The sequence below is a fragment of the Natrix helvetica genome (genome assembly GCF_964273705.1).
Source record: "Natrix helvetica genome assembly, chromosome: 1".
Taxonomy (NCBI): domain Eukaryota; kingdom Metazoa; phylum Chordata; class Lepidosauria; order Squamata; family Natricidae; genus Natrix; species Natrix helvetica.
Window position 1 is genome coordinate 113,765,890 of NC_138548.1, and position 27,850 is coordinate 113,793,739.

The 27,850-nt window shown below is 38.9% G+C and overlaps 2 protein-coding genes across 3 annotated transcripts; one reads left to right on the forward strand and one right to left on the reverse strand.

Annotated features, from left to right (window-relative positions):
- Window positions 1–3,374: 3,374 nt before the first annotated feature.
- On the forward strand, window positions 3,375–13,950 carry GATD1 (glutamine amidotransferase class 1 domain containing 1). Of its 2 annotated transcripts, none has more exons than XM_081936288.1 (8): window positions 3,375–3,545; window positions 4,838–4,914; window positions 5,462–5,567; window positions 7,153–7,260; window positions 9,808–9,902; window positions 11,425–11,518; window positions 12,714–12,825; window positions 13,051–13,950. In XM_081936288.1, the coding sequence occupies exons 1-8, from the start codon at window positions 3,488–3,490 to the stop codon at window positions 13,058–13,060; spliced, it is 660 nt and encodes a 219-aa protein (XP_081792414.1). In that variant the 5' UTR covers window positions 3,375–3,487; the 3' UTR covers window positions 13,061–13,950. The 2 variants fall into 2 exon arrangements, with proteins under 2 accessions (XP_081792414.1, XP_081792415.1); XM_081936289.1 differs by having other exon boundaries at window positions 13,054–13,950.
- A 2,272-nt stretch (window positions 13,951–16,222) lies between these two features.
- TALDO1 (transaldolase 1) lies at window positions 16,223–27,239 on the reverse strand. Its single transcript, XM_081969503.1, has 8 exons — window positions 26,979–27,239; window positions 21,946–22,069; window positions 21,114–21,221; window positions 20,048–20,179; window positions 18,566–18,741; window positions 18,217–18,414; window positions 17,336–17,481; window positions 16,223–16,565 (listed from the first exon to the last, which is right to left on the reverse strand). Exons 1-8 carry the CDS (start codon window positions 27,073–27,075, stop codon window positions 16,533–16,535), a joined length of 1,014 nt encoding a protein of 337 aa, XP_081825629.1. The 5' UTR covers window positions 27,076–27,239; the 3' UTR covers window positions 16,223–16,532.
- Window positions 27,240–27,850: the final 611 nt, after the last annotated feature.

Below are 27,850 nucleotides of genomic sequence, written 5' to 3' on the forward strand. Positions count from 1 at the left end.
GGGCAACTAGAATTTTATGTTCAGCTTTTGTTCTGTATTACGTTAGGTTAGTAAACTATAATATCATTTCTTTTTTACTTCCTTTTAACGTGCGAATCCATTCTAAGAAATAATGAATCTGGAAGTATACAAAGACAGGAAAGTGTAGGCCTATGCTAAAGCTTATTGTGAGTCCTTGTTCATAGTCAATCTGGATAGCAATTGTAAGTCAACCGCTGAGTAACAAGCATTAATTTCTAGATCTCAATTATGCCAATGTATGATTAAAGCAGCCATTTGATTATAATTTGATTATAACAATAAATGTCCATTTCTGGACTGTAAGAGGTTTCTTCACCAATCCAGACTACAACTCATGTCTCATGCTGGAGGGTGAGATTTTAAAAAGTCCTATATCCAGTATATTTTAGGCATGTGATTATATTGGTCCTTATACATATAGTACCAAATTTCAGGCAAGGCAGTTGGCTGACAGGTATGGACTTTGGCATTTATTTGCCCAAGTCAAGAGGCAGAACATCCAAAGCATTTGAGATGGAAAATACCACAAGTGCATGTCTCTCTGGAAATACAACAGAATTTAAATCAATCAATAAATGCTGCCCCTGATAATTATACCCAGATCAGTTCCTGTTATGAGAAGGATGGCACTGTGATAGAAGCCACTTACAATACATTTTTCAAAGACTTTCTGCTGCTGAAAGACTAGAATGGAGGTAAAATTCCTGTTCTTTAATCCAGTTTCAGAAAAAAATATATCATTAAAGGCTGTTCTTAATACATAAATCTTTAAAGTGAATAAATGGGATAGCCTCATCTTAAGAGCAGTTTTAGATACCAAGTGCAAAGCAGCCCTGATTCAAAAAATGAAAAGAAGTAATTGTTCAACTTGCTAGCGGGTGATAGCTGAACCAGATTTGTTTTGATGTGGTAGAGAAATCAGATTGCATTGGATTCCATGGTCACCATGTAGACTTTTTGATCCACAGAATAGATGACTTCAATGGTGTGGTTAGCATAATGGGCCAGGCTCTGAACCTAAGAGTCTGAAGCTGAAGAAACTATTCCAGATGAACCTATAGAACAGTGTTTCTCAACCTTGGCGACTTTAAGTCCTGTGGACTTCAACTCCCAGAATCCAGCTGGCTGGGGAATTCTGGGAGTTGAAGTCCACAGGAGTTAAAGTCGCCAAGGTTGAGAAACACTGCTATAGAATATCAGCCTCTGGAAGGACAAAGCCACAGATCTGAGATTGATCAATCCAAGGAGGATGACCTAAGGTCATGATGGCAAACCTATGGCACGCCTGCTTGAAGAGGCATGCAGAGCCATCTTGCCTGGCATGCGTGGCGTCACCTGTTCGTCTTCTGTGCTTTTGGCCCGCATGTGCGTGCATTGATCAGCTGGCCTTTCTTCGTGGGGCAGTGCCGGAAACTGGAAGACCTGGTCTTCCAGTTTCCAGCGTGAGCATGTGCGCTGGCCAGCTGACTATTGTGCACGCATGCACACCAGTAACCAGAAGACTGGCTGGCCACTGTGCATGCACGTGCTGGAAATCGGAAGTTCATTTTCTGGCGTGTGCATGCCCCCTGAGCAGCTCCTCTTCCGGGTTACATCCCAAACAAGCACGTGTGCATGTGTGCTCCCTTTTCAGCCAGGTGCCAAAAAGGTTCACCATCACTGACCTAAGGCTTCCTAGACCCTGCATCAGACTATCTAGAAAGAAGACCAGAACAGAGGAACTTGCCAGTAAACCTGATTAGAGACAGTTCATGTCCTTGAAATTGGCTAAAAAAAGGCATAATAAAAATATAACAGCAGCAGCAGCAGCTAAATACCACGCCAACCAAATGGCCTCACGTGGATATCAGGCCAGCCAAATTAATGTGAGGAGCCAAGCAGACTATTATAGAGGCATTTCATCTCTTTCAAGACAGAAAAAAACATCCACGATAAAACAAAAGTACCATCTTCTCATATCATCCTTTTAGCAAATCAAAGACCCAATGGCGCCAACTAGTATTCTTCTACTTTATTTTTTTACTTAAATTATTACAAAATAATATGAACAATGAGGAATGGGGTTGCCTTTCAGCTCACACTTGAATATGGCATAGTAGTTTCAGGATTTTGATAGGATTTTCCATTAGAGCAAAATATTCATAGTACAGAAAGATAGTGCACACTTTTTGTTTTCACACAAGAATAATTATGACCATATCGTTATGATTTACATACGTCATCCAAGAAAAGTAGAGATGCCCCTTGCAATTTCTGCCTCTTCAAGATTCTAATCTGGATAGGGCTACAATAGTTTCAATCTATAGAGATTAGAGAGTTTATTTTATATTCTGTCTTTATCTCCTGGATTCAGGTGCTCCACACCTATCCTTTATACAGCCCTGAGCATTCCAGGAATTCCGTAGATTATCATACAATAATAACATACAATTTGAGAGTCTGAGATTGCTCTAGGAAAGTTAAAACAGTTGCTACAAGACTCAAATCCATTTCTTCTGCTATAAAACAGCCCTTACTGTTATGGAGAAAAAGGTGGGTGCCCCCCCCCACCCCCCGAAACGAGAGAAGCGGCAGCAAATCCTGAATGTAAAATAGTAAAATTCCTAGCAATGCAAAAAACGGTAGAGATTTAGCATCAAAAGACCCTTTTTCAAAGTCGACTCACCAGTAAAAAATAATTTTTTAAAGTTCGATTGCAGAAAAAAACAACCACCCTCGATTGCGGAAAATATGACTTCAGCAACAGAGTGGTCAATGCCTGGAATGCACTACCCGACTCTGTTGTTACATTCCCCAAAATCCTCAAAACTTCAATCTTAAAACTGTCTACTGTGGACCTCACCCCATTCCTAGGAGGTCTGTAAAGGGGGCGTGCATGTTCCCATCTATTTGTACTCATTCCTTATGTATATACGTATACCTGCTTATACTTACGTGTATGTTTATATGTTATATTCATACTTGTTTTCTCATACATGCTTGACAAAGCAAAATAAAAATAAAATAAGCTGCGTTGGGGAAGCAAAAAACAACAATACAATGGTAACGTGTGCGTGTTATTTTAGAGGATTTCTGGCTACAAGAAAGAGACCCCCAAGGCTGGCGTCAGATTAGAGAAAAGGGGGCCAAACCCAGGCGTCAGAGAAAACAGTCGAGGGAAGGCGATCCGATCCGCCCATCTCTTTCCCTTTAGAGCAGTGTTTCTCAACCTTGGCGACTTTAAATCCTGTGGACTTCAACTCCCAGAATCCTGCAGCCAGCTGTGCCTTTCTAGGGAATTCTGGGAGTTGAAGTCCACAGGACTTAAAGTTGCCAAGGTTGAGAAACACTGCTTTAGAGGCTGGCCAGTTCGAGGGCGCTTGCGCAAGGCGAAAGCTGGGCGGAAAGCGCGGCGAGGTTCCTCCTTCCCAGCCGCGAAGCCCGCTTCCCTTTTCCCCGGGAGGCTCCCGCCGCCGCCAACGCCAGCATGTCGGAGAGGCTCAGCAAACCGACGTGCCTCATTGTGGCCAGCTCTGCTGCTGCAGGTGAGGCCTCTGGCTCTGGTCCTCCCCGTCCTCCTCTTCGGCTCTTCCGGGCGCTGAACGGAAAGGCGAGGAGGGGTGGTGGTGTTGAGAGAATCGCCCCTGAAGTGGAGTATATTGTCAGGGGCAACAGCCCCTTTCCCGGTGGCGGGGGTGGCTCTTCCGACCTTTGATACTCCGATATGCGCATGACTGGTTCCCACGCAGCTGCACGCAGGAGATTGGAGGAGGCGATTCGATTGATCGATACAGTAATTGCAGGAAGAGTCTATCTGGCTGCGTCGGAGTGATGGGTCCTTATAAATTGCTTCAAGTGGAATTCAGCTTCTTTTTTTACATGGGCTGATTTTCCTGACAACAGCGCGGAAGTTATATGCAGTTCCTTTCGCCTGCCCTGGATGACATATCTAATGTAGCCTTCAGCCCTGAGATTTCTTGGTGGTCTCCCATCCACATATCAACCTGGACTTTTCTTTCTCTTTTTTAATCAGTGTTTTACTGCATGTTATGTGTGCATAATCATCATTCGATAGTTGCCCAGCTGTAATTTCTACATACTATTAACATATTCTTATGGTCTCATAAACACACTGGGTTTCAGCTCTCATAAGCCACAGATACGGTTTCTGTTTTCTGCCTGCAAGAACATAGAAATTACAGTTCTGTTGGGCTGTTCATTGAGGCTTATTAGTGCTCTTGGTTGAATCTTCTATTTTTCATTATTTCTAAAATATGCTTCCCTTCAGGAGGTTTCCTAGCAGCCTTGAAAGATGGTAGTCTTCAATATAAATGTCCCCATCGTACTCCAACAGTTTCATCTCTTCACCACATTGCCCTGATAGATGATAGATAGATAGATAGATAGATGATAGATAGATAGATAGATAGATAGATAGATAGATAGATAGATGATAGATAGATAGATGATAGATAGATAGACAGACAGACTTTCCTCATGGAATTTAGGGTTGTTCTCTGAAGCCCTAGCAGTTTTGGCTAGCCTGTTTTTTGTATGTTCAAGACCAACATGAAAATTATTAAGTCTCTTGTTTTTTTACTTTGAGGAATGTGAAGGCTATCAAGTTTGCATGTTTAGTAGGAATAATCAATGAATGCTAAGGCTCCCATATTTGTGTTACAAAAAGCCAGATGACTTTTTCAGTATTTCTCTGCTGCTATCTAACCATAGGTCACATCCAGATTTTATTCCCCTAGATATACAGTCATACCAGTGTTTTCTTTTTCGATATAGAAGCTCCCACTACACTTATAATGTGCTTATATCTGTCCACCAGGTGTATCAGCTGACTCCTTCTTCCACTCTTTTACATTGGCAAGCTCTGCTTTTAATCTACAAGTTGCTACCCCAGGGGTAAGTGAATGTAAGTGTTCTACGTTAGTTTTATTAAGTAGGTGATGAAATACCGTAGATTCTTCCCCAGGCAAGATGGTTAAAAAAAGGGGAAAGAAATAACTGTTACAGGAAATAATGGCCTTCGGTAATGGGCTTAGAATGGAATGTAATCTGAAGTTGCAGTGTTGCAAACTAGGCACCTACAGGTATCCACCATTATTTTCGTATATTTATTTTTCTCTTTCGTTTCCATATGCAATTTCCTAGAGGGGTCTCAAAATGCAGGAATTGGTAAATGCATTGCTTTATTAAAAAGCAACTAAATCCAGCTAAACTCTTTAAGAAGAGTGCAAGTTGTAAATGTACAATATTTTTTGGAGGTGTTTGTGTGTATTGGCCAGTATTTCCATTTATATGAAAAATGACGTTTTCATTTAATACCAATAACAGTTTGTTTATTTTATGGAGACAGGCTATTTTTTCCCCAAATATTTTTTGTTTCACTAAATGTTTATCCCAAAGTCTTATTAAATGTAGATGCATTAATTGGGCTTTACTGTTGTAGGGGAAGCCAATTGATTTTGTTGGGGTTAATGAAGCAAACATGCGTTGGATCCAGGATTTCCGTATGAAATCCTACGCAAATCCAGCCAAGTTGGAATCAACTGATGGTGAGATATTTTTTGACTTGTGATTGAGTGTATCTCCCTTTGTTACCTACACATTAATGGTCTTTTCACGTATTTAGATACATTTCTACCACATGTTGCATTTTAAAATAAAGATAAATTGATAATCGAGTTGCCTTGAAGCTATTATTGTTCCATTTGCATGTTTAGGAGGAAAAGATAAAGTTTGTTCTCAAAGCTGTGATTGTTCTTATAGTTCAGACCCAATAAAAGCCATGGTTTCATATTTCCCCTTGGCCTAATTTAGGAGTTTGTTTTCACCTTTATGTAACCAAATGTAATTAATAGTGTCTTTATTATAGTTGAGAGCCATTTATAATCAAACTAGTTTCAGATTCTGTTTTGTTTTCAGAACAGGTAGTACAGATTCGAGACATTAGGCCAGTGATGGCTAACCTTTTTGTTGTCGCGTGCCAAAAGCATGTGCACACCCATAATGCGATGCATGTGCGACACTCCCCATGCACCCTGCCTCCCTACATATGTACACGTGACCCCCTGCGCATCTATGAACATGCGCCTCCCAAAAATTAGCTGGCCGCTGGGATGCGCATGCGCGATGGAACTGAGCTGGGGTGATGGCTCACTTGCTCATAGAGAGGGCTCTGTGTGCCAGTTCCGGCACATGTGCCATAGGTTCGCCATCAAGGCATTAGGTAGTAGTGATGTTGGGATGGGTATAAGGCTTATCTTTTTAAAGGATGGGTATTTTGTGAGCAGTGCTCCCTTTGCTTGTTTTCTCCCTGCCTTTCTCACAGATCCATTTATCCCCAAGGGCACTGAGTGTCAGTCTATGCTTCGCTTGCTTGTTATCGGCTGCCATAGAAACGGGGAAGGTGGGGGCATACTGTTGCGTAAGGGAATTATATTGTACTGAAGGGAGTTTTGTTCTCACCATCTTCTGCGCATGCTGATGGCTGATGTTTGGACTTGGTCAAGGCCAACCGTCTCGCATACCAACATGATGAGGCCTTTTGAAGATGCACCCCACATGACACCTTAGGGAGTTACAGATTGGACACTGGGCAGGGGTAACTGGAGGGAGGGGGCTGAGCAATCATTTGATATGTACTTGTTCGCGCCTTTTTGGCTCAGATCTTGCTTTCCTTTTTGCTGCTTTCAATTCATATCTAGTAAAAGTACTTTATCTCTATTCAAATGGAGTTGAGGTTTTTCTTTCTTGGATATTGAAGGAGGCATGCCTGACACTGAACTTTTAGGGGCAAATGGGGAAGCAAATCCGTTTGCTCTGATAGCAGAAAAGTTGGGCAGATTGAATATACCTCTGGGATATATTAATCTTGTCCTGGACTTGAACATTGTTTGGGAATACTGAGTGGGTTGCACAAATTATTACCAAACAAGCTTTTTATTTTGATTAAATCTTAATTTAAAAATGATTTATAATTTTTATGCAATGGGACCTTCATATATTTCTATTGTAAGTAGAGCAAATAAGACAGCAGGAAATGCTTTAGGAGAGCATTGTCCATTAGTCTTTTGAGTCATCTCTGCCTCTTTGGTTTTGAATAATAGAACTCAGGCTTTACCTTTGTTTCCCACCTAGGTGCAAGATACCATGCTTTGTTGATCCCTGACTCTCCTGGTGCTTTGACAGATCTAGCAAACAGTGGCTACTTAGCTAGAATATTGCAGCATTTCAGTTCAGAGAACAGTAGGTAAACTTCCTTGGTGTTTTACGTGCTATTGTGTGCATTGAGACATCATAGATTGGAGAGCATGTGGCAAAAAGTGGTGATTAATGTATAAGATACACAAACCATATTACCTTTAATATTTCTTCTGCTTTGATACTAGTCCTTGAAAAGACTTTGGATAATAAGTTCCGGTTCCGCCGGCGGCGGCGACGGGCAGCTCTTTGCCCGCTCCGGCTCCCCGGTGGGCTTCCCCACTCCTTGGGGGGCACAGGACACCCCGCAGAGGGGTCCTGCCGGAGGGGCGGCATCGCGGAGGACTCCTGCAGCGCCGGCGGCCGGCGGGAGGTCTCTTGCGCGCCCAAGGCACCGGGGAGCAAGCTCGGAGGACGCTTCGCGTTCCTATGCCTCGCGCCTCGCTATAAGCCGACTGGAGAATGCAACAATTGAAGGAGGCAGCTGCAGTGCGGTGAGGTTGCTTCTCTCTTCATCCCTTATTCTGCATGAAGATTTACTCAGCCTTTTAAAACTTTAAAATAACTTTCGGAGCATTTTGGAGGTGCGGCTGGAGGGAGGGGGTTTTTCCCCCCTCCCTTGGACAAGCGGCGAGGAACAATTTTGCTCTCAGCCCCCGGGGAAGGAGGAGGGGGGAGAGCCAACGAATGAAGCCTCACTTAGGCTGAGATGATTTTCTTTTCAATTTAATCCTACATATTACAATGATTTGAGGACTTTTGGAACTTTTTAAAACTTTGTTATGCCTCTGTGCCCAAAACTGGCAGGGCAAGATGGCACACTTCCGTTGTCTTTATGAACTCTGAAACCTGACTCCACCTTTAAAATTCAGGTTTCCGGTCTTTGTCTCCGTGTCTCCCAGAGGAATCTCTTGTGGATTGGTATTTTTTAAACCTTCTAGGGGAAATTTTCTATCTATTGCCAGACTTATTGGAGAGACTCTCTTCTGCCTGGTTCTTCTGCTCCCGGATTCACCTGGCTACCCTTCTTTTCTAACTGTTTACTTCATATTTGGACTGAACTTCTAACGTTATAAAGGATGGCATCCAAAAGACCCCCTCCTGGAAAACCTGGCTTTGCCACTTCTGCTCCAACATCCGCAACATCCAGTCCAGCCACACAGTCAAAGATAACAGAACTGATGCAACATAAGACTACAGAGATGGACTTTCAACAAATGCTTCAACAAATTTTACAGGGCCAGGAGGAAATCAAGAAACAGCTAAGGGAAATGAAAGATGAAATTAAAGAAAATCAAGCCCAAATATATAAGAACTCACAAAGACTGAATCTTGTGGAAGGTGGGGTGGAGGAGGTGAGGGGGGGGGGTAGAAGCTGTGCAGAAAGGGAACAAAGATCTTGACATCCAACAGATGAAAATAGAATTTGAGAGAATGTCCTATTACCTTAGATTTCAAAATGTTATAGAAGAAGATGGGGAAAACATAAGGGACATCATGATAAACATCCTGGCTGACTACACACATAAAGAAAAACAACAGATGGGGTGGGATATAGACCTGGTTTATAGAGTGAACTCAGCTTATGCTAGAACTCACAATGTACCCAGGGAGGTTCACATTAAATTTCTTAGAAAAAGCACAAGAGATGAAATTCTGGGTGTACAAAGGGGGCAAGCATTGACATACCATGATAGGGAGATAACCATTCTGAAGCAGATCCCTAAGAAGATTAGAGAAAAAAGGAAGAATTATTCGCAATTAGCGAATAAATTACACCAGAAAGGGGTGTGGTTTAGATGGTTGATGCCTGAAGGTATGCTGATATTCTGGGAGGAGACAAGAATTAGAATCAATTCACCCATAGAGGCGCAGGCCTTTATGGAAAAAAACAGAACACTCCTAGAAAAAACACGAGACACTACAGCGGACACGCAGGACACGGGAGGGGCCAGAGCTCTGCCAGTGGAGGGAGATGGGGCAATAGCAAGAAGACTCAGATCACAAAAATAAACAAGAAAATCATATTATTATAAACTGACCGAAAGTGATAATGGAATTATATCTGGATTTTATATTGTAATGTCTAATCTGATTGAATTTAGTAACAGAACTAATATGCTGATTATAATCAATTATATACCAGTGCATTATATATAAATGTATACTATGAGTATGGAGAGAGGGGCGCCTGTCACACTTTGCAACTGCCATAATTTGTATACCTGTCCATTTACCCTTTTCCCTATAAATGTTGAAAAACCAATAAAAAATTTTTGTCAAAAAAAAATAATGAAAAAAAAAAGACTTTGGATAATATATCAGATACACGATCTGCTCAATAATTGTTGGGGATGCATGAAAAGAATAGATTTGAATATGCATTGCTTATTCTGTTATCATCAATATTGTATCTTCCACTTTTGGATCCCCTTCCCTGTTGCATTTTTAAAAAAAAAAGTACAATAGGAAATAATAAACATTGCATTTATACAGCATGTGATATACTGTTTTTGAAAGAAAGACCCATTTCAAAATAATATTTTCATAAAACTTTGAAGATTTTATATATAAAGGTTTATTTTTTAATAGAGCCTATTTGTGCTATTGGAAATGGAGTTGCTGCCTTATGTTGTGCCACAAATGAAGACAAATCCTGGGTGTTTCAAGAATACAGCTTAACAGGGGTAGGTATTGTATGCTAAAGAAACAGTGCATTTTTCACAATAGATCGCTTTCTTGAAAAGTTTCTGTAGAAACCTACGTGATATAATCAGTGGAACAATGCTCCAACTTTGGGAGTTTTTAAGATGATGTTGGATAACCATTTGTCTGAAGTGGTGTAGGGTTTCCTACCCAAACGGGGTTGGACTAGAAGACCTCCAAGGTCACTTCCAACTCTGTTATTCTATTTCATTCTATAAAGTTAAGTCTCTTTGAATGAAACTTGAAATTTGGCACATATGATCCTCTTGGCTTCTAGGTGCTCATTAAGAAATGATTTTTTGAAATGACCAACAGATCATTAGTATTTCATATACCGTAATTAACACGCTCTGATGCTAAGGAGTTCTACTCCCCCTCTCCACCTGAAAAGAACTTTGTTCCAACTGCCAGTTGCCTTATTTTAACATGCTTTGATGCTAAGGAGTTAGACATTCTACTCCCTCTCCCCACTTGGAAAGAATTCTGTTCCAACTGCCAGTTGTCTCACATTCTGTTACCTCAGTTCAAACTGGCATACGTTGCACTCCTTTACTCAGGAATGGTCTCAGGCTCCTTACAGTATTAAACATTGGTACCTCACCAAAATGTCTACACCTTCCACCTATGGAACTGCTTCTGTACTCAAGGCGGCAGGAGCGATATTCCCTTATGTGTTTCAATCACCGACCACCACTGTGCCAACGGATTGAACCGGATTTCTGCTGCATTGCCTGATCGCAAAGCACGATATCCAGCTAGTTTCCTATAAAGTGGAAGCAGTATGCTTTGTCCCATAATTGGGTAGACGAGGTTGCCCTGATAGATAGGTCTCACCAGAAAAAAACACTTTTATTTTCTATAATTTCACAGTCTTACCTATGTAGTATCTGTATTTCCATTATTTTATTTTTTATGCTTTTCAATGTCCTGGTTTAGTCTATAACAATGGTCTCCCACCTGGTCTGATCCTACTACATTTTTGGAAATGGATCAAGATTACCCAGGTGCTGCTACATATCCAGGCATTATGATGTAGTTAATTTTTTTTTTCATATGCGGCTGAATTTCTCATATTACAGTCACAGATCTTCCTCAAGATTTATGTTTTTGCTGAAGTACATCTCCTTTACTTGCATTTAATTTTGTGGCCACAGAAAGAGTATATTTGCTTTTAAAAAAACCTTTGAAATCTAGCTTTATATCCAAGAGATTCTCAAAGTACTTTAGTAATCTCAAGATAATCACATGCAGATAATATAAATATAGTTATAGCTACAATGAAACTGAATTAGTAAAAGTTAGAGGAATTGTTTGCAAAAGTAATGCATTTAATTCTGTGTTTCATATAAAGTAATCCTGACTGTATGCTCTTTATTAGGAACTGTTTTGCTGAATTATGTGAAGTTCTATTTAGTTCTATAACCAAAATATAAATCTTCCTGCATAGGAAGATTTATATAATACAATGTAAAAATATTATTTGTATTTGTTCGTTTCTTTCAGCCTTCTGTCTATGAACTTGTAAGACTTCCTAGTTTTGCCAGTTTACCCATTATTGTTGAAGACTTTTCAAAGGATTCTGGAGCTACTTTTAGTGGTATGCCATTTTAATATTTTCTGCGGACAGATTTTTATGAATACTTGTTAAAATCAGTATCTATTTAGAATCACTAAATAATTTTGTGAACACATTAAAGTAGAAAGTATGGTGGTGTAATAATTTATAGGAATTTAAAATATGGATGACTAGGATTTCTTTTTTACATACCTTGTGATCTTAAGAATAAAGTACAGTGAGACAAATGTGGTTTTCTCAAGTCTGAAGAAACTATTTTGACCTGATTTCCCACCTGATTAATAGCATCAAATTTGCAGCAGTGGTCATAGCAATGAAGTTACACCATAGTCTCTCCACCCTACAATTAAAAAGCTTTTAAGAGATGCATTTTCCCTAAATTAGGAAACCAAACTCCACTTTATTCTTGTTTGTGGCCCCCATTTCAAACAGTGCTGTTGCTGATTAATAGCAGTGTGTGCAATGTAGCCATCTCAGAATAAAGATCATACTAGCATCAACTGGGGCCCACTTGCTTTCCTGATGCTGGAATGTAGTAGAATGCCAATGCGTTGTAGAATGGTAATCTGCAGTAAGAATTGCATAGCTACTCTTGAACTAGGCATCACTTATTAGACTTACAAGAACCTCCACTCTATCAGTGGTAAAATATGGCTTCATGCCTCATTGTAGAGCCCTGTCCTGGCACAGATCTGTACTTCATTTTTTATCAGCCTAAAGATTACCAGGGTGATTCTCTATTCGGTCAAGTAGCGTGTGTGGTACGAACCATGCAAAATAAGGTAGAGCGTTTCAAGCTCATTGTAAGCTTGAAATCCTGGTTTAGATAATACTGTATGTGAAATGAACTGCCCCATGTGATGATCATTCATCTTTTCCTTCTTTTTCTGAAAGAGGAGGTGCTATCCAACCAGGGCATTGATTTCTCCTCCTTTTTCATTATATTGAGAAAGCACAAGACTTATCTTGGCTCAACCTTATCGTTATTCTTAACCTTCTAAAGGCCTTTTAGAAGGCTGTTAAACATGAATACCCGCATCTTACCAATGGCAGGATTCAATTGTGAATTTCACACATGGTAAAGAAAGAAAAGTAAGCATTTTTAATTAATTTTTAAAAAAATAGGCAACATTTTTTCTTAGGTTTTTGAAAAAATGATATATTGTTACAAGCACAAATTAAGATGTGAATATATATATATATATTTCCACTGCAGCCAGCAAGGTAGATGCAGTTCATGTCGTGCTTGATAGACATCTTGTCACTGGACAAAATGAAAATTCTACTGTTGCAGCTGTACAGAATCTTATTTTTTTCTGCAATGGCAGGTAAGAAAAGGCAGATGACATTACTAGTAAAATACATACTTTTTGCTTTTGCAAATGCATCTCTGTATTACTGTAATCAGCTTTAGTAATTTATGCCAGCATTCTCCACCCCCACCCTGAAATTGGTCAATTTGAGGTTGTTGCTAGAATAAGAGATAGTATTCTCAAGCACCTTATTCCTTAAATGTATCTCTAGTGATTAACTCGATGTAATGTTTTCTTCAGCAGAAAATGACAGGAACATCCCTGTGACTGAACAGAATAAATGAACATGGAAGAGTTACTTGACTTGTGAAAATTGCTAACCTTCATTTATCAACCAACAGAAAAGAACATAGCTTATTTCTAAAGATGGTATTTTGTAGCTGCTGAACAAGCAAATATTAATTCATATAGGAAGGCCAACCTGTTATCAGATGTACCATTCATAGATATTCATAGTTTGTATGAGTCTAAGAATATTTCTTCCTACCCTCCCACTTTCATAAGCTAAGGATAAATTGATTTGAAAGATTTCAGTCACAAATTGCTCTGCTTCTGAACTTCCACCAACTATAGTGTGTTTAAATCTTTTCTTCTTTGCTAAGTTTCCCATTCTGGGCAAAACCAGCGAAGATCTGGACTGAGTAAGTGATCTGATAAGCTAAGGGTGAATCTATTAGTTGAATGTTATCATTTCAGATTGTGAATTAAGTTTCAAGCTATAGGACTATATAGTGAATCTCTCTCTCTCTCTCCCTCCCTCTCCCTCTCTTTCATATAGGAACATATATAGTATATTGTAAAGGTTACAATGAGAGATATTACTAGTAACAGAAGTTGTGATCTTCAAGAAAAGGAACGATTAACTATAAAAATATTTAATTTTAAAATGGGGCAGGTTAAATTTATTTCATAGTTGGTTGGTGCTTTCCATGTGTTCATTTGTTGCAGCATGACAATAGTGGCTCATTTATTTTGCCTACTATAGAAAGCTTTTGATTAAATTTTACTTCAGTTTTTATTTGCTTGTGTTGTCTAACACATAATTGTGATTAGCCATATTTGTGTATATAATTTTTCTATTTTAGTCTTGAAATAAATTATCGACAATATGAAGGTTTCATACTAGCTTATAAACTATAATCAAGTTGTGGATCTTATTTGTTAATGATAGAAATAGTACCCTACTTGCATAGATTACCGGTATATACAGCATAATTTGGACTCAAGACTCATGTACTTAGGGTTTTCCTGCAAACTAGAGTTTGCGAATCAAGATTTAGATTCATATAGACGACTAAACAACATGCTAGGCAACCCCTGTAGTCTAGGCAAATCTATTCCATATGATTACTTTATGATTGTGTAACACAGACAGAAGTCATAGAGTAGTTTCACTGTAGCACAGGAACCAGGGGAAGAACGCATTCCATTAGTGTTTTTTAAAAAGCAGATTACCTTCTCCAGTGCATTTGCATGCACCACCAAAAGAAAAGGAACTTTTCCAGAATTACAACAAAACCTAAAAAGTTTCAGTGGTACTTGAGCTTTGGATTTTTTCAGATTCCAATACCCCACCAATAAGAAAAGATGTAGCCAAGGATTGAATTGTGGACTTCTTAGTGCTCAACACTGATGTTACTTGGGTAATGAAACATCTGCAAGCAAACATTCAGAGTACCAAAGACTCCACTGTATAATAGCCAGGGCTTGCATTTTGTAGAAATTGCTCCATTGTTGCCAAGTGGAGAGCTTATGGGGAGAAAAACAAGTTAGAAACAAGTTACTGATCTATTCTTCCCAGGCTGCTATCAGTACTACTTTAAAACTACTACGGAACACCTCTTCCTTGCATAAAATAATATTGTCGTTTAATCAAACAACAGTATGAAAATATATGGACACAATCTACACTGATTGCTTAATGAAATACATGAATACTTTCTTGATTTGTGCTCCCATTAGATACCACTGTACTTGCCCCAAATGTGCTCCCCCCCTCCCCCCCAAAAAGGCAACTGGACTTTGTTTTTCCATGTAAACATTTCACTTTTCATCTAAGAAACTGTTTCACTTCTGACTGAATGAATGGTGGGGAATGAAAGGATTTAGAGTCCTTGCAGTCATTCGGTCGCCATCTCGTTGCCACTATATTTTTAAATCAGAACTCATCCCCAGTATTGCCTTTAGAAGTCCTGTACGATACCTGATAAGATTCAGTCCAAAGAAATAGTGTAGTATTAATGGCCATTTGAAAAGCACTTTGCTACTGTTTGAAACGCACATTTAAAATTCTACAAAAAAGATGCTGAGACTTTAGAAAAAGTTCAGAGAAGAGCAATGAAGATGATCAAAGGCCTGGGGACTAAAACACATGAACAGCTGCAGGATTTAGGTTTGGCTAGTCTAAAAAAAAAAAAAGAATTAGGGGTGACATGATAACAGTATTCCAGTATTTGAGGGAGTGACATAAAGAAGAGGGTGTCAAATTATTCTCCAAAACACCAGAGTGTAGGACAAGAAACAATGGTTGGAAACTAATCAGAGAGAGAAGCAACCTGGAATTAAGAAGAAACTTCCTAACAGTGAGGACACCTCCAGTGGAACAGCTTGCCTTCAGAAACTCTGGGCACTCCATCACTGGATGTTTTTAAGAAGACACTAGACCAGTGATGACAAACCTTTTCGGCACTGAGTGCCCAAACCGGAAGGCATGTGCATGCATTTGTACGCACCGGAGTGCTGAAAACCCAAAGACCAGCTGGCTGGCACGCGCATGCCTGTTTTTTGGCCGTTTTCTAGTGCTCTGGCTCCTGCAAAGACCAGCTGGCGATGGCCTGCATGCCCAGAGAGGGCTCTGTGTGCCACCTCTGGCACGCATGCCATAGGTTCGCCATCACAGGATTAGACAGTCACTTATCTGAAATTGTGTAAGTTGTCCTGCCTGAGCAGGGGGCTGGACTAGACCTCCAAGGTCCCTTCTAGCTCATTCTATTATCTAGACAAAATGGGGCAAGGTACTGAAGGCCACAAATTCTGAGAAAAGACAGTATTGGTTTAAAGTTTACAAGGGGACAAACAGCAGACAGTATGACCTAGTTGCTCTATCTTGAAAGGGATCAGCACAGTGGCAACAACAGCTGGGGAATGAGACTGCATTATAATTTAGATTTATAGCCCATCTTTTGTTTGTACAATTCAAGCTTGTACATAATCCTCCTTTTCCCCCCACAACAATAACCATGTGAGACATCATTCATTCTACAAGAACAGTAGGGAAGCTCCTCATAATTCTAAGAATGGAATGTTTATAAAACACACTTGTTCAAATCTTACAGTGATTTTGTTTGTAGAAATAGCATGTATACATCCTTCAAAAAGAGGACTTGCCTCAACAGGAGTCAACAAAGCTCTATAAAATGTAGTACATTTTATTCTTTTGGAATGCACTCATACATCAGAATGTTTTATCATTATTAGTAATAGTAGTACCTTGAAGAAAAAAAGCAAGGCAATTGGTCCTTTATGCACCTGCAATATAGTGAAGAATAAAAATATTGGTAATGCAGAAGTGTAATATTACAATCCTGATATATAAAAGCACAGCAGACCTGAAGAATCTTTTTCTCTGCAGATTCATATAGAAATCTGTGATTACAGAAAATCTTTTCGTATGCAGCATGTAAATCTTTACATCTATATAGCATCCATAAAATTTGCCATGTCTACTCTCCATTTGCAGTACCAAACATCCGTTCCTAAAAAAGGAGAAAAAATATAAAAATTAATTGGCACATTAGCTGCAGACATTTTAAGAAATCATTGCCATTTAATGTACAAGAAGAGATTGGCAAATAGGATTTCATCTATTTAAGGCCATGCAGTAGCACTGAAAACCATATATTATTTTTTATACCTGCAGTCCGTTTAAAAGGTTGTAAGTAGAGTTATTAACACCAGGAAAGGAGAAACCAATTTCATTTTGATTATTTTGTTTTGAGTCAAGAGAGGAGCCTGTAAGATTTTTTTAAAAACCATTCAATGTTGAAAATCCACATGCTAGCTTTGAATGTTGCATGTGAACATCTACTGGTGCAACCTTAATATAAATGTTTGGAAAAATATCTAATCTATAAACTTTGGCATTGTTAAGATACTTAAATTTAGGAAGCTTAACTTGTCAAAAATATTTCAGATTTATAAAAGAAAAGCACAGTAGTATAACCTAGAATCTGCCATCCAAGAATTTACAGTGATTTTTAAACTGCATTTAATTCTACATGGAAAATAAATGAAATCCATAATAATAAATGGATTATGGGATCAACAACCTAATTACAAAATCATGTACTTATAATTTAAATCCCTTTACCATTTACATTCAGTTGGTTTTATACTTGACCATTAGTATCATGCAGTAAAAAAAATACAAACAGGTTAACATTTAGATTTGCAATGCTTGTGAAATGTACCATGTGAAGGAACTTAGGAAATAATATTTACTAAGACAAGAAACCCTTAATTTTACCTTTATCATGACTTCCAGTTTAACTGCATCAGCAGCAAACTTTCTGATTCCATCCGACAGTTTCTCCACAGCCATTTGGTCTTCATTATGAAGCCAACGGAATGTCTTTTCATCCAGATGCACCTTCTCCAAGTCAGATGCCTGGGCTGTATTGAAGATGATAGAAGCAACCAATTATGGAAGTAGGCAACTGTATACTTTATTGTGATACGAATCGTAGAGTTATCAGAGAGAAGGCTGAATCTCAACATCTTATAGAAACTATTCAGGTACCAAACTAACATGAATATGAATATGTAGCAATAGCAACAGCACTTAGACTTATATACCGCTTTACAGTGCTTTACAGCCATCTCTAAACGGTTTATAGAGTCAGCATAATGCCCCCAACAATCTGGCTCCTCGTTTTACTGACCCCAGAAAGATGGAAAACTGAGTCAACCTTGAGCCTGATTTGAACTGCTAAATTGCAGTCAGCCAGCAGTCAGCAGAAATAGCCTGCAGTACTGCACTCTAACCACTGCGCCATTGTGGCTTAGTTAACAAACTAATATGAATATGATATTATCCAATCAGTCCCATAGCAGAAAAATTACATATTCCTGAACAGTAAATATATTAAAAATGCTGATGTATCGCTTCGAGATATTAGTTGTTCAAAAAGCGAACTTATCTATTGAGCACTGAAAAGATTAACAGTTACAAATATACATATATAGATATTTCTCTATAGATATTTCATTAAAAGTTAATCTTTACCACATTGAGAGGATGTGGTGAAAGATCATGATTAAATTGTTTTAATCTGTATTTGAACTGTATTAAGCTGTGTTTGTCTAAAGCCATTGGATCCCACATGTTAAGTAAGACAGAAAACTTACCATCCTTGACGCTCAGCTTTGGTGTCAGTTTGCTGTTATCTTTACTGAGTTCTCCCAGAAGTTTAGGGGAAATGGTGAGAAAGTCACAGCCAGTCAGTGCTTTGATTTGTCCAGTGTTCCGAAAAGAAGCTCCCATTACAATAGTTTTATAGCCAAACTTTTTGTAATAATGGTAGATTTTAGTGACACTCTTTACCCCTAAAAGAGAATATAAGGTAACTATTTAAAGCAATTACTACAACTTTATTCAGGGGTAAAGAAACCCTCAGAATGGTTTATTTTTGAATACTAAACATTGCAGGTTGATTCAATTGCGAACTTAATTTCTTAGCCACGCTTATTCAATTACCTGGGTCCTCTGATGGCTCATAGGTTTTTTTGTCCGTATTTGCAACATACCAATCCAGAATACGCCCAACAAAAGGAGAAATGAGGGTGACCCCTGCTTCTGCACAAGCAACTGCCTGAGCAAAGGAAAAGATCAGGGTCATATTACAATGAATCCCATGTTGCTCTTCAAGGATCCTGTAAGATAAAACAGAGCAGAATTATTTTTCCTATCAGTATCACTTCTGTTATGTATGCAATTTTATTCAATGCTGTATATACAATTTTATTTTAAACCGTATTACTTTTTTAAAAAAGGAATGTCTTCTCAGTGAGTCTGGACACTTTTTTTTCTTTGTGGTTAGTGGGATATGGACAACAGTATGTTAGCTTGCAAAATGGTCTCTGCGTTATAGAACCTAGCTTTCATAGAATAGCACAAGGACAATTGGAATAAAATAGAATTTCAGTTTTCCTTGTGCCACAGAGAGTAAAACATGCCAAGATGGAGTGGCATTATCCATAGCATTAGGAGGGAAGACTACTTGTGACATGGATGTGACTACTACTCACTCTTCCTCTTACTAAAAAGTGTTCTGTGACAGCTTTGACTGATGAAACATGATGGGGATCAAAATATATGGTCTCATCTAACGACAATCTCAGCATATGGAAATTGCAGGTCAGACTGTAATGTGATCCAGGAAGGGATAAATGAATGTGACACCGCAGGGCAAATTATTCTGTTAGTCAACATGAATGGATGAGTAGGAATATAAAAGATACATAAAAAATGAGTCAGCAGCAAATTAGAATGATTGCTTGGTCAGTATCTACTTAGAAAAACATCTCCTAGTTTTGAACACATTGTTTAAGCATACATCTCTTCATCTGTTCAAATGGCAAAAGAAGAAATTTAAATCTGAAAAGATGATTTATTTGTCAGACATAAGGATGGCTGCTTCTGTACCCACTGCCACAGCTCATCACCAGTGCCAAACTGACAGGCCCATCTATGCCTTGATAGGAGGCTAGACTGCAGCTGCCAATTGGCTTGTGATACCATGTTTTTTTCTTAGGAGGTTGGGTGGGGTTTCGTAGCTTCTGTCCAATATTGGCTCTCTGCTGTCCTGTGCCTGGTAATTTCTGTCTTGTTATGTTGGGTGAGGAGTGGGCTGCCTAAAATGATCCGGGGGGGGGGGGGTTACGTTTGAGGTTTCTGATGTAGCATGTTGAAAGATATAGATGTATCTTGAAAGAAATGAAACTGGCTGTGTTTAACCGCATGTTTTTCCGCCCCCATTGTTAAATAGAAATAAAAACTGGCTATGTCAGAGGAAACCTAAAAGAGAAAGGTAATCGGAATGAACTATTTTAAGAAGGGTGTATGGTAAAAATAGACGAGATAGGGTCGATAGAAATTCCTCTGCAAAAAATGACAAACGGAGTATAAAATAGCCACCAAATGAGCCTTATACTATACTACTGTTCCTGGTATACTTACTTGCCAGCTTGGATGCCCTCCCATGTTGATGACAGCTTGATGAGGATACGATCTTTGCTAATTCCTATTTCTTTATAAAGATCTATGAATTGTCTGGCTCTCTTAACCATGCCTTCTTTATCAAAAGACAACCTTTAAAATAAAAAGATATATATATATTTTGTTTCATTATAATTTGTGTAAACTGTACTCAAGTAGGCAAATAGGCAAAGATATGGGATGCAACCTTCATGCCTTTCTATACCACTGCCACACCTCAGTCCTCTGCTGAAGAAGTCACTGTCATTAGGCCAAAACACCATTACAATTGGCAGCTTGGCAATATCTATTTATCGTGCGCCATTTCTACTACTTCTACATTGTCTTCAACATTACAAAATAATTTGAATAACATTAAAAACAAACAAATAAATGCCGCTAAGAAAATTAGTATCTTAATAACAGGGCAACAAAGGGCTTATTCAAAGGCCTTTCTAAACAAGACCTTCAGCTGGAAGCCTTAAGAAAAACCATGAATGCTAAGCTAAACAAAAGACTCCAGTACATAGATGCAAATAAGAGGATGTCCATCTCTGTAATCCACGCAAGAGAGATTAACTGGCTTAACAGAATAGAAAAACCGCTTTGGGCTGGAGAGGTTGGAACCCCTTGTTGGGTGTGTGATTTGTTGTGTTGACCAGATCTTCCATCTGTTTTTATTTTTCACGATCTTTTTATCTGAATTGTATATCTTTTGTTTTGTGTTTATGCTGTGAGCGACTCAAGAGTCATACTCCACTGATAATCTTCACAGGCTCACATGCAACATTATGAGAGCCAATGTGGTATAGGAGTTACGAAGTTAGACTAGAAATAGGGAGACCCAAATTCAAGTCCATCTCCAGGCTCAGGTGTTCTGGATCAGATAGTCATCCAAGCCTATCTCAGAGTTGTTTTCTTCTTATGGGTAAAAATAAGATGGGGGATGCATGTCACTTTGATTCCCTGAAGTACAGTCTGGATATAAATCAAACAAACAAAGAAACAAATATAAATAATATATTTGATGAATTCAGAAAACATTCACCTTGCATCTACTTCTGTGGATACACGGCCAGGTATTCTCTTCAGTATTTCTGCCCCAAACAGTACAAAAAGCTTATCACAAGCATTTGTAACTTGTTCCTTTTCTGACCTAGAATTGTATAATAACCAAAGTAGAAGTTCAGGTACTGAGGAAAAAATATGGTGCCAATGTGACATCTACAAACATAAATGAGTCGAATTGGAACAGTAATATTAATTCTTTGCACAATGTTCTGCACTTTAGAATCAGTTTAATGCAGTGGTTAAGGTGCCAGACTAGAAAATAGGAGGCCGTAAGTTCTAGTCCTGCCTTATGGCATAAAGCCAGCTAAGGGACATTGAGCCAGTCACCCTCTCAACCCTAGGAAGGAGAAAATGGCAAGCCACTTCTGAAATCTTACCTAGAAAACCATAGGGACTTGTCCAGCCAGTTATCAGGAGTCATCACTGACTCAAAGGTGTGCACATGTATATATATACATATGTTCTGACCTTTATGAACATTAATCTAAGTCTCTAACTCCTGGGACAAATGTGATTAACGCAACCTCAGAACTCTACTTAAACCTCTGATTCATGTTCTAATGGTGTACTTGAGCCAACTATTTATTTCTTCCTTCTTCCTTCTGTAATGAGAAAAAAATTGGGAGTGGCTAGTAGTTTGCAGAAGGGTTTTGACTTCCTCTATTCTGCCATTATTTAATTTTTTGAGTCTGGTTTAAATCTGACTATCTTATGTGAAGGTGAAAGACAACAGAGAACGAGGACACGTATTTATAATACCCAACTAAGTGTCAAAGCAGCAAAATTAGAACATAGGCAAACTTACTCACCCACCAAGTTTCTTTCCACACGCAATAGCATCTTCTACCAGTTGCTGATAGGCTGGCATCTGAGCTGCAGCCAGTATCAGGGATGGGTTGGTAGTAGCATCTAGAGGCTTGTATTCTTCAATAGCTGTTGAAAGAAAAGCAGCAAACAAGAATAAAAAGCTTGGGGCCATGGATGGTTAGTCTCTCAGCTTGATAAGAATTGTTTTAAGGATATGCAATAAGATAGAGCAATGTAATTAATGTAGTTATTCCAGGGCCAGAAATTCTGTTTGCATATAATATGATTGAGAACTAATAATTAAGAAGAGACAGATACAGTTCTTAGTAAAATTAGCAGCTAGGATATATTATTCAAAGACTCATTCAAAGTCATATCGGAAGCTGGTTGATATTAGGAAGGCTGTTCTCCATAACATCTTTCTTGCTATGTCCTGTATTGATCAACATACTGATTTTTACCATGGTGCAAACAAATTTCAATATGCTGTGCAGATACAAGCCACTAAATGAAATCAGTCTAAAAAGAGCAACGTAATAACAGGGGGGGAAATAATCTGGGACAAACATGGTATGATCGAAGTGAAAAGGCCAATTCAAGTTAGTGTGAGAATGTTACTAATGAGACATCCCTAATAAAAAGGCACTTTAGTAAAAGTGACCTGCTTTTCATAATTGGAAAATAAGCAGTCAACCCAGGATCTACAATAATCTTGAATCTAACTCAGAGTGTAATAATTAAAACAATGACAATATAGTTGAACCAAAATAGTAGAGATTTAACAAGAAAAGAAAAACAAAAAAAACCCAACCGAATGAAATGTATACCTATGGAGAAAACGTCTTGAGGCACGGTTGGCAAGAATTCTAGAGGCCTTGGCTTGCATGCATTCTTTAATTTGTTTCTTTTTTCATGAGGGGACAATTTGAAAATGATATATACCGTATCATCACTTTGGGAATTTGTGAGCTTGTTTGATAGCTGTACTGGAAGCAGTCCATTTGGAATAAATATATAGCTTGACCTCGAGTTACAGTCACTCGTTGTTCAAAGTTACAATAGCAGTGAAAAAAGTAATTTCTGACCATTTTTCACAATTACAACCATTACACCCCTATGGTTACGCTTGGCAACTGGCATGTATTTATGAGAGTTGCACTGTCCCAGGGTCACGTGATCACCATTTGTAACCTGTCCAGCTGGCTTCCGACAAGCAAAGTCAATGTGGGAAGCCAGATTCGCTTAATGACCAAATGATTCACTTAACAACTGCAGCGATTCACTTAACAACTATGGCAAGAAAGCTCAAAAAATGGGGCAAAACTCAGTTAACAACTGTTTTGCTTAGCAACGGGAATGGATTCAACTGTGCTCATTAAGTTGAGAACTATCTATATACAGTAGAAAATATATACTGAAGACTGCTCAATCTTCAGTCAAAACAATATTTAAGGTGTGAAAAAAATGTGATATATTAGTACTTTTCACTAAAGAAAACCTTGGTCAAGAATACAAATGGATATAATTCAGCTTGCCCATTTGACAATATATATACAAATTATTGTGTGTTCTCTACAGTTTGTCAAGCATGTAATTACACAAATTTGGAGCTCAAAAGCCTTTTATTTTGGAACAAATCCATAAAACTCAGTGCATCCTGAGAATCAATGTTTGATTAAAAGTCTATCCAAATGTTCAGTAGCTACAAATCTGAGAAATGAGTTTTAATTTTTCAGGCATAAGCAGCAATTACCATAATTTTGAGACACCACATTAACACTAGTTAATCACTTTTTTTTTACTTTTAATGTAACTTTCGTTAGTAACCAGTGTTCTTCAAAGCATAAAAAGCAACATAGCTTTGTTTCAAACCTCTGAATAGCAAAAGGCATGGGATAGAATTTAATTAAGATCAAAATGATACCCAGTTATGCAAACTGTTCTTTGTGAACTTCTTGATTTATGCAAATTTAGGAAGTACTATTTACTCCATTCCCTCTTTCAACATTTCAGTGTAGGCAGTCTTCTGCTAATAAATCATTGGGGCCAGAATTTCTGTTACCAAGTGATGTGGTTATAACAAACGATGTTATATGATCGCATTGTTTAATGATGGCAATCCTGACAGTCCCTGTTGCCATTGTTAAACAAGGACCTCCTTCCAACTTTCTGCAAGCTTCCCACAAGCAAAATCAGTGAGGAAGCTGGCAGAAAATTGCAAGTCTCAGGCAGTTTGCAAGCTGGCTAGGAGGCATATAAGTGACTGCTGCTGGGTGGGGGAGAGCCCACACAAATGTGTGTGAGAGGCCAGGGCAGTGCGACACAAGCACAGTGAGGCTTGGGTTGGCTGCTGCTGGATGTGGGAAAATTATCTGAGCAACTTGTAGTCTTCTCTGCCAGCTTCCCCATTTTACTTATGTGAAGAGATGGCAGGAAAAGTTGCAATTGGTGATTGTGTGACCACAGAATGCCACAAATGTTGTGAGCCAGTGCCAAGCACCCAGACAGCAATCACATGATCTCAGAAGTGCTGGGATGACCAGAACTTCAAGGACTGGTTGATTCCACTCATTCAGCCATCGTAACTTTGAACTTTTTTCTTATAGTAAACAGATGTATTGAATAACTTGCAGACAAGTGTTACATCTGTATCTCCTACAGTCTTAGCACATGTTTGCCTTGGAATAGAAAGCACTGTGCAATAAACAGCCAATAGCTGCAGTTCTTACTATATCAAGATCCAGATGTGTTTCAGTTATCCCACATCCACTTTCAAAAAGCAACTTTTACAAGGCAAAAAAAAAAAAAAAAGATTTTGATATACTGTTCGCATGCATATGACTATTTACCTTATCCATGTTCAAAGGTTGACTCAAATAATTTGCAGGGAGATCTACCAAAAGTAGAATTCCTGTCTGTGTAGGAAAATGCACGTGTACTGTAATGTAGAAACAACTATTTCTGAACTGGCATGTCTTAAGTATGTTTTTACATTCCAAATTGCTACAAATACAGGCTAGAAAATTGTGGTTTTCATGGTGACGCTCCTTATAGGTGCTTTGAACATAGATATGCTGATAGTGATCTCCAACTACTTAAGGAGGACATACCATACCAAAGTTCTTTGCAAAGTTACATAAGTGGCATCATAGAAACCCACATAGCCATGGGATATTCTTAAATATATTGTGCAATATTTCCATAGAGAATTTACAAAAGTATTTTTTACATCAAATATTTAACACCATCACATATAGAGGGTAATTTCCTACTCTGCAAGTTTTATTCGCAAGTTTTTTTTTTCTTGTCAAAATCTGCTAACTCATAGCCCATCAGCAAGATTCCATCACCTGTTAAGCAACAGGAAGAAGAAACGTCTTTCGTAAGACCATTTACAAAATACTTAATATTTCATGTTAGGTTAGATTCTCAATTTTTACATTGGTTAATTAGCAATTTTTTACCTGAGAAATGACTATTATCCATGCATATCATACATTGACAATCTAAACAATAGATCAATAAAGATTAAATTTTGAAAGCAATATTATTTTATCCAATTATATAGCCATAGTAGTGGTAGCTTTGTAAACAAATTTGTAAACAAATCAGCTTACTTATAAAAGCTGATTTTTAGTAGTATTTAATAGAAAAAGCATATTATGATTCTCTTCAGCCATTAAGTCCAAGATGAATTAAGCTAGTATTTGAAAAAATCAATAGGCACGTCCTCCAGAAAAACATAAATATCAATTACTTGCAAAACTATGCAAACTAACAGGTAAGAGAGTTAAACTGTAAGTTTAAAAGATTATCTGAAAGATTAAAAAAATACAATGTTTTAATAATTGTCAACTTTTGCTGGTAGTTGGGCAGCAGGTACATTTAATAAATTATCACTTATCCAAACTGTGAGTTACTTCTGCTTTTGCATAAATAACATCTTCTAAGTGGTTTATATCACTTCACAATAACAGAGGTGGGACATTTTTAATGCTGCTCCTTGTGGAAAGAATACTGAACACCGTGTTAGAAATACTACAGGTTAGTAATATATAAACTTTTTAAAGCCTTGCCTTTTAGAATGAATTGAAGTCAAATTCCTTAATCCCTATAATTAAATTGTGGGTGACGGCAATAAAATACAGCAATAGCATGAAGACCTGATATACATGTATTTCCCCGCCGGGAAGCACAGAAGTTAGAGCGATTAATCCATATTGTTTTTTTGGCAACAAAATAGAAGTGGAGTGCCAATTCCTTCTTCTGAGATTAATCCCCCCCCCCCAAAAAAAACACATCCTAATTTAAGATATAGCTATGAGACTTCCTGGCGGTGTCTCCCATTCAAGTATTAACTAGGTCTCATTTTTCAAGCTCCCTCATAAACAGGGTACCCTTAAACTGCCCACGAAAAGAAAATCGGAATCCAATAAAAACAGCACCTTCTTTAAGTCAACTAGAGAAAGTTTATGAATATTCCAACATTGCAGAGAGCTTCTAATTGTTTTCCTTCTACTGAGCGGGTAGACTTATTAGGGCTGTTTATAACAAAATAAGCATTCGGTGGCTCAATGGTTAGAGTGCAGTACTTCAAGCTACTTCTGCTGACTGCCGGCTGTCTGCAATTTGGCAGTTCAAATCCCACCAGGCTCAAGATTGATTCAGCCTTCCATCCTTCCGAGGTGGGTAAAAAGAGGACCCAGATTGTTGGGAGAAATATGCTGACTCTGTAAACTGTTTAGAGAGGGCTGTAAAAAGCACTGTGGAGCGGTATATAAATCTAAGTGCCATTGCTATTGCACCGGGCTATGAAAAACACGACTTCCTCATCTCTTCCCTCTTAACTAGCTTTCCCTTCACGCGGAGAGATCAGAAGACGGGACTTCAATCGTGCCCGGAAGAAACCGTGGGGAAAGAAAGAGCATGACATCCAGCCGGATCGGGATTGATAGGGAACCCCAGAGGTCAAAGGAGCTCTCCCCGTTCTACCTATCGCTCTCCCGGACCCTAAAAAGGGATCGTCGCCCCTCACCGTGGAAATCTCCCGTATCGGCCACCACGGTGGTGTGTTGCTTGAGCTGCTCCAGCGCCGACTCCATCTTCTGCTTTTTCACGGGGGAAACTGACATGGTCGCGCGCGGCTGCGAAGAAATAAGGAGGCGCGGCTGCGGCGCGTGAGCCCTTTCCGTAGCCTCGGACGAGAAATCGAGGGGATCGGCACGCGGCTTCCGGGCTTGCGCTGCACGAAGGTGCGCATGTGACAAGTGACCACAAGCTTCTTCGGCGGAAGGCAGGAGGGCGGGTAGAGGGCGGCGCCTACGTCATCACAGAACCCATTCCCCGCCCCTCTCTCTCTCTCTCATTCTCTCTCCCCCTCCCAAACAGCGCCGGGATGCGCTAAGGCTGCCCTGGCAATGGGCACAGGCGATTGGTTGTAGCCTTTGGTTTTTCCTGCTCGGCAGCCAATCAGGATTGCTCTGGATTGCAGGAAGAGCAGGCGATACCGTGGCCTTAAACTTGAAATGAACCAGAACCGATCATTGGAAGCGGGGGAGGGAAAGGCCGCTCGGTGTGCCTCGTCCTTGCTTACGCTTGAGACGTAAAGGGTTATAAGTCAGGCTCCCCCCCCCCCACCTGCAGTCTTGCGTTGGCCTTCTCCGTTTTACTTAATATGCTTTTTAATTTTTTTATTGTTTTATCATAGAAAATAAAATACAAAACAGTAAAAGAAAACGAAACAAAACAAACATACTTTTAACCCTAACAACCAAAAAGAAGAAAAAAACAGTGTATAAAAAAGGAAGAAAAAATGGTCAATTAAATTTATCATGTAGGATCCACCCTGGCTGGGTGCTGGGGAAAACCCCCCAATAGATTTTCACGGGTGTAGGTATGCTGGTCTTG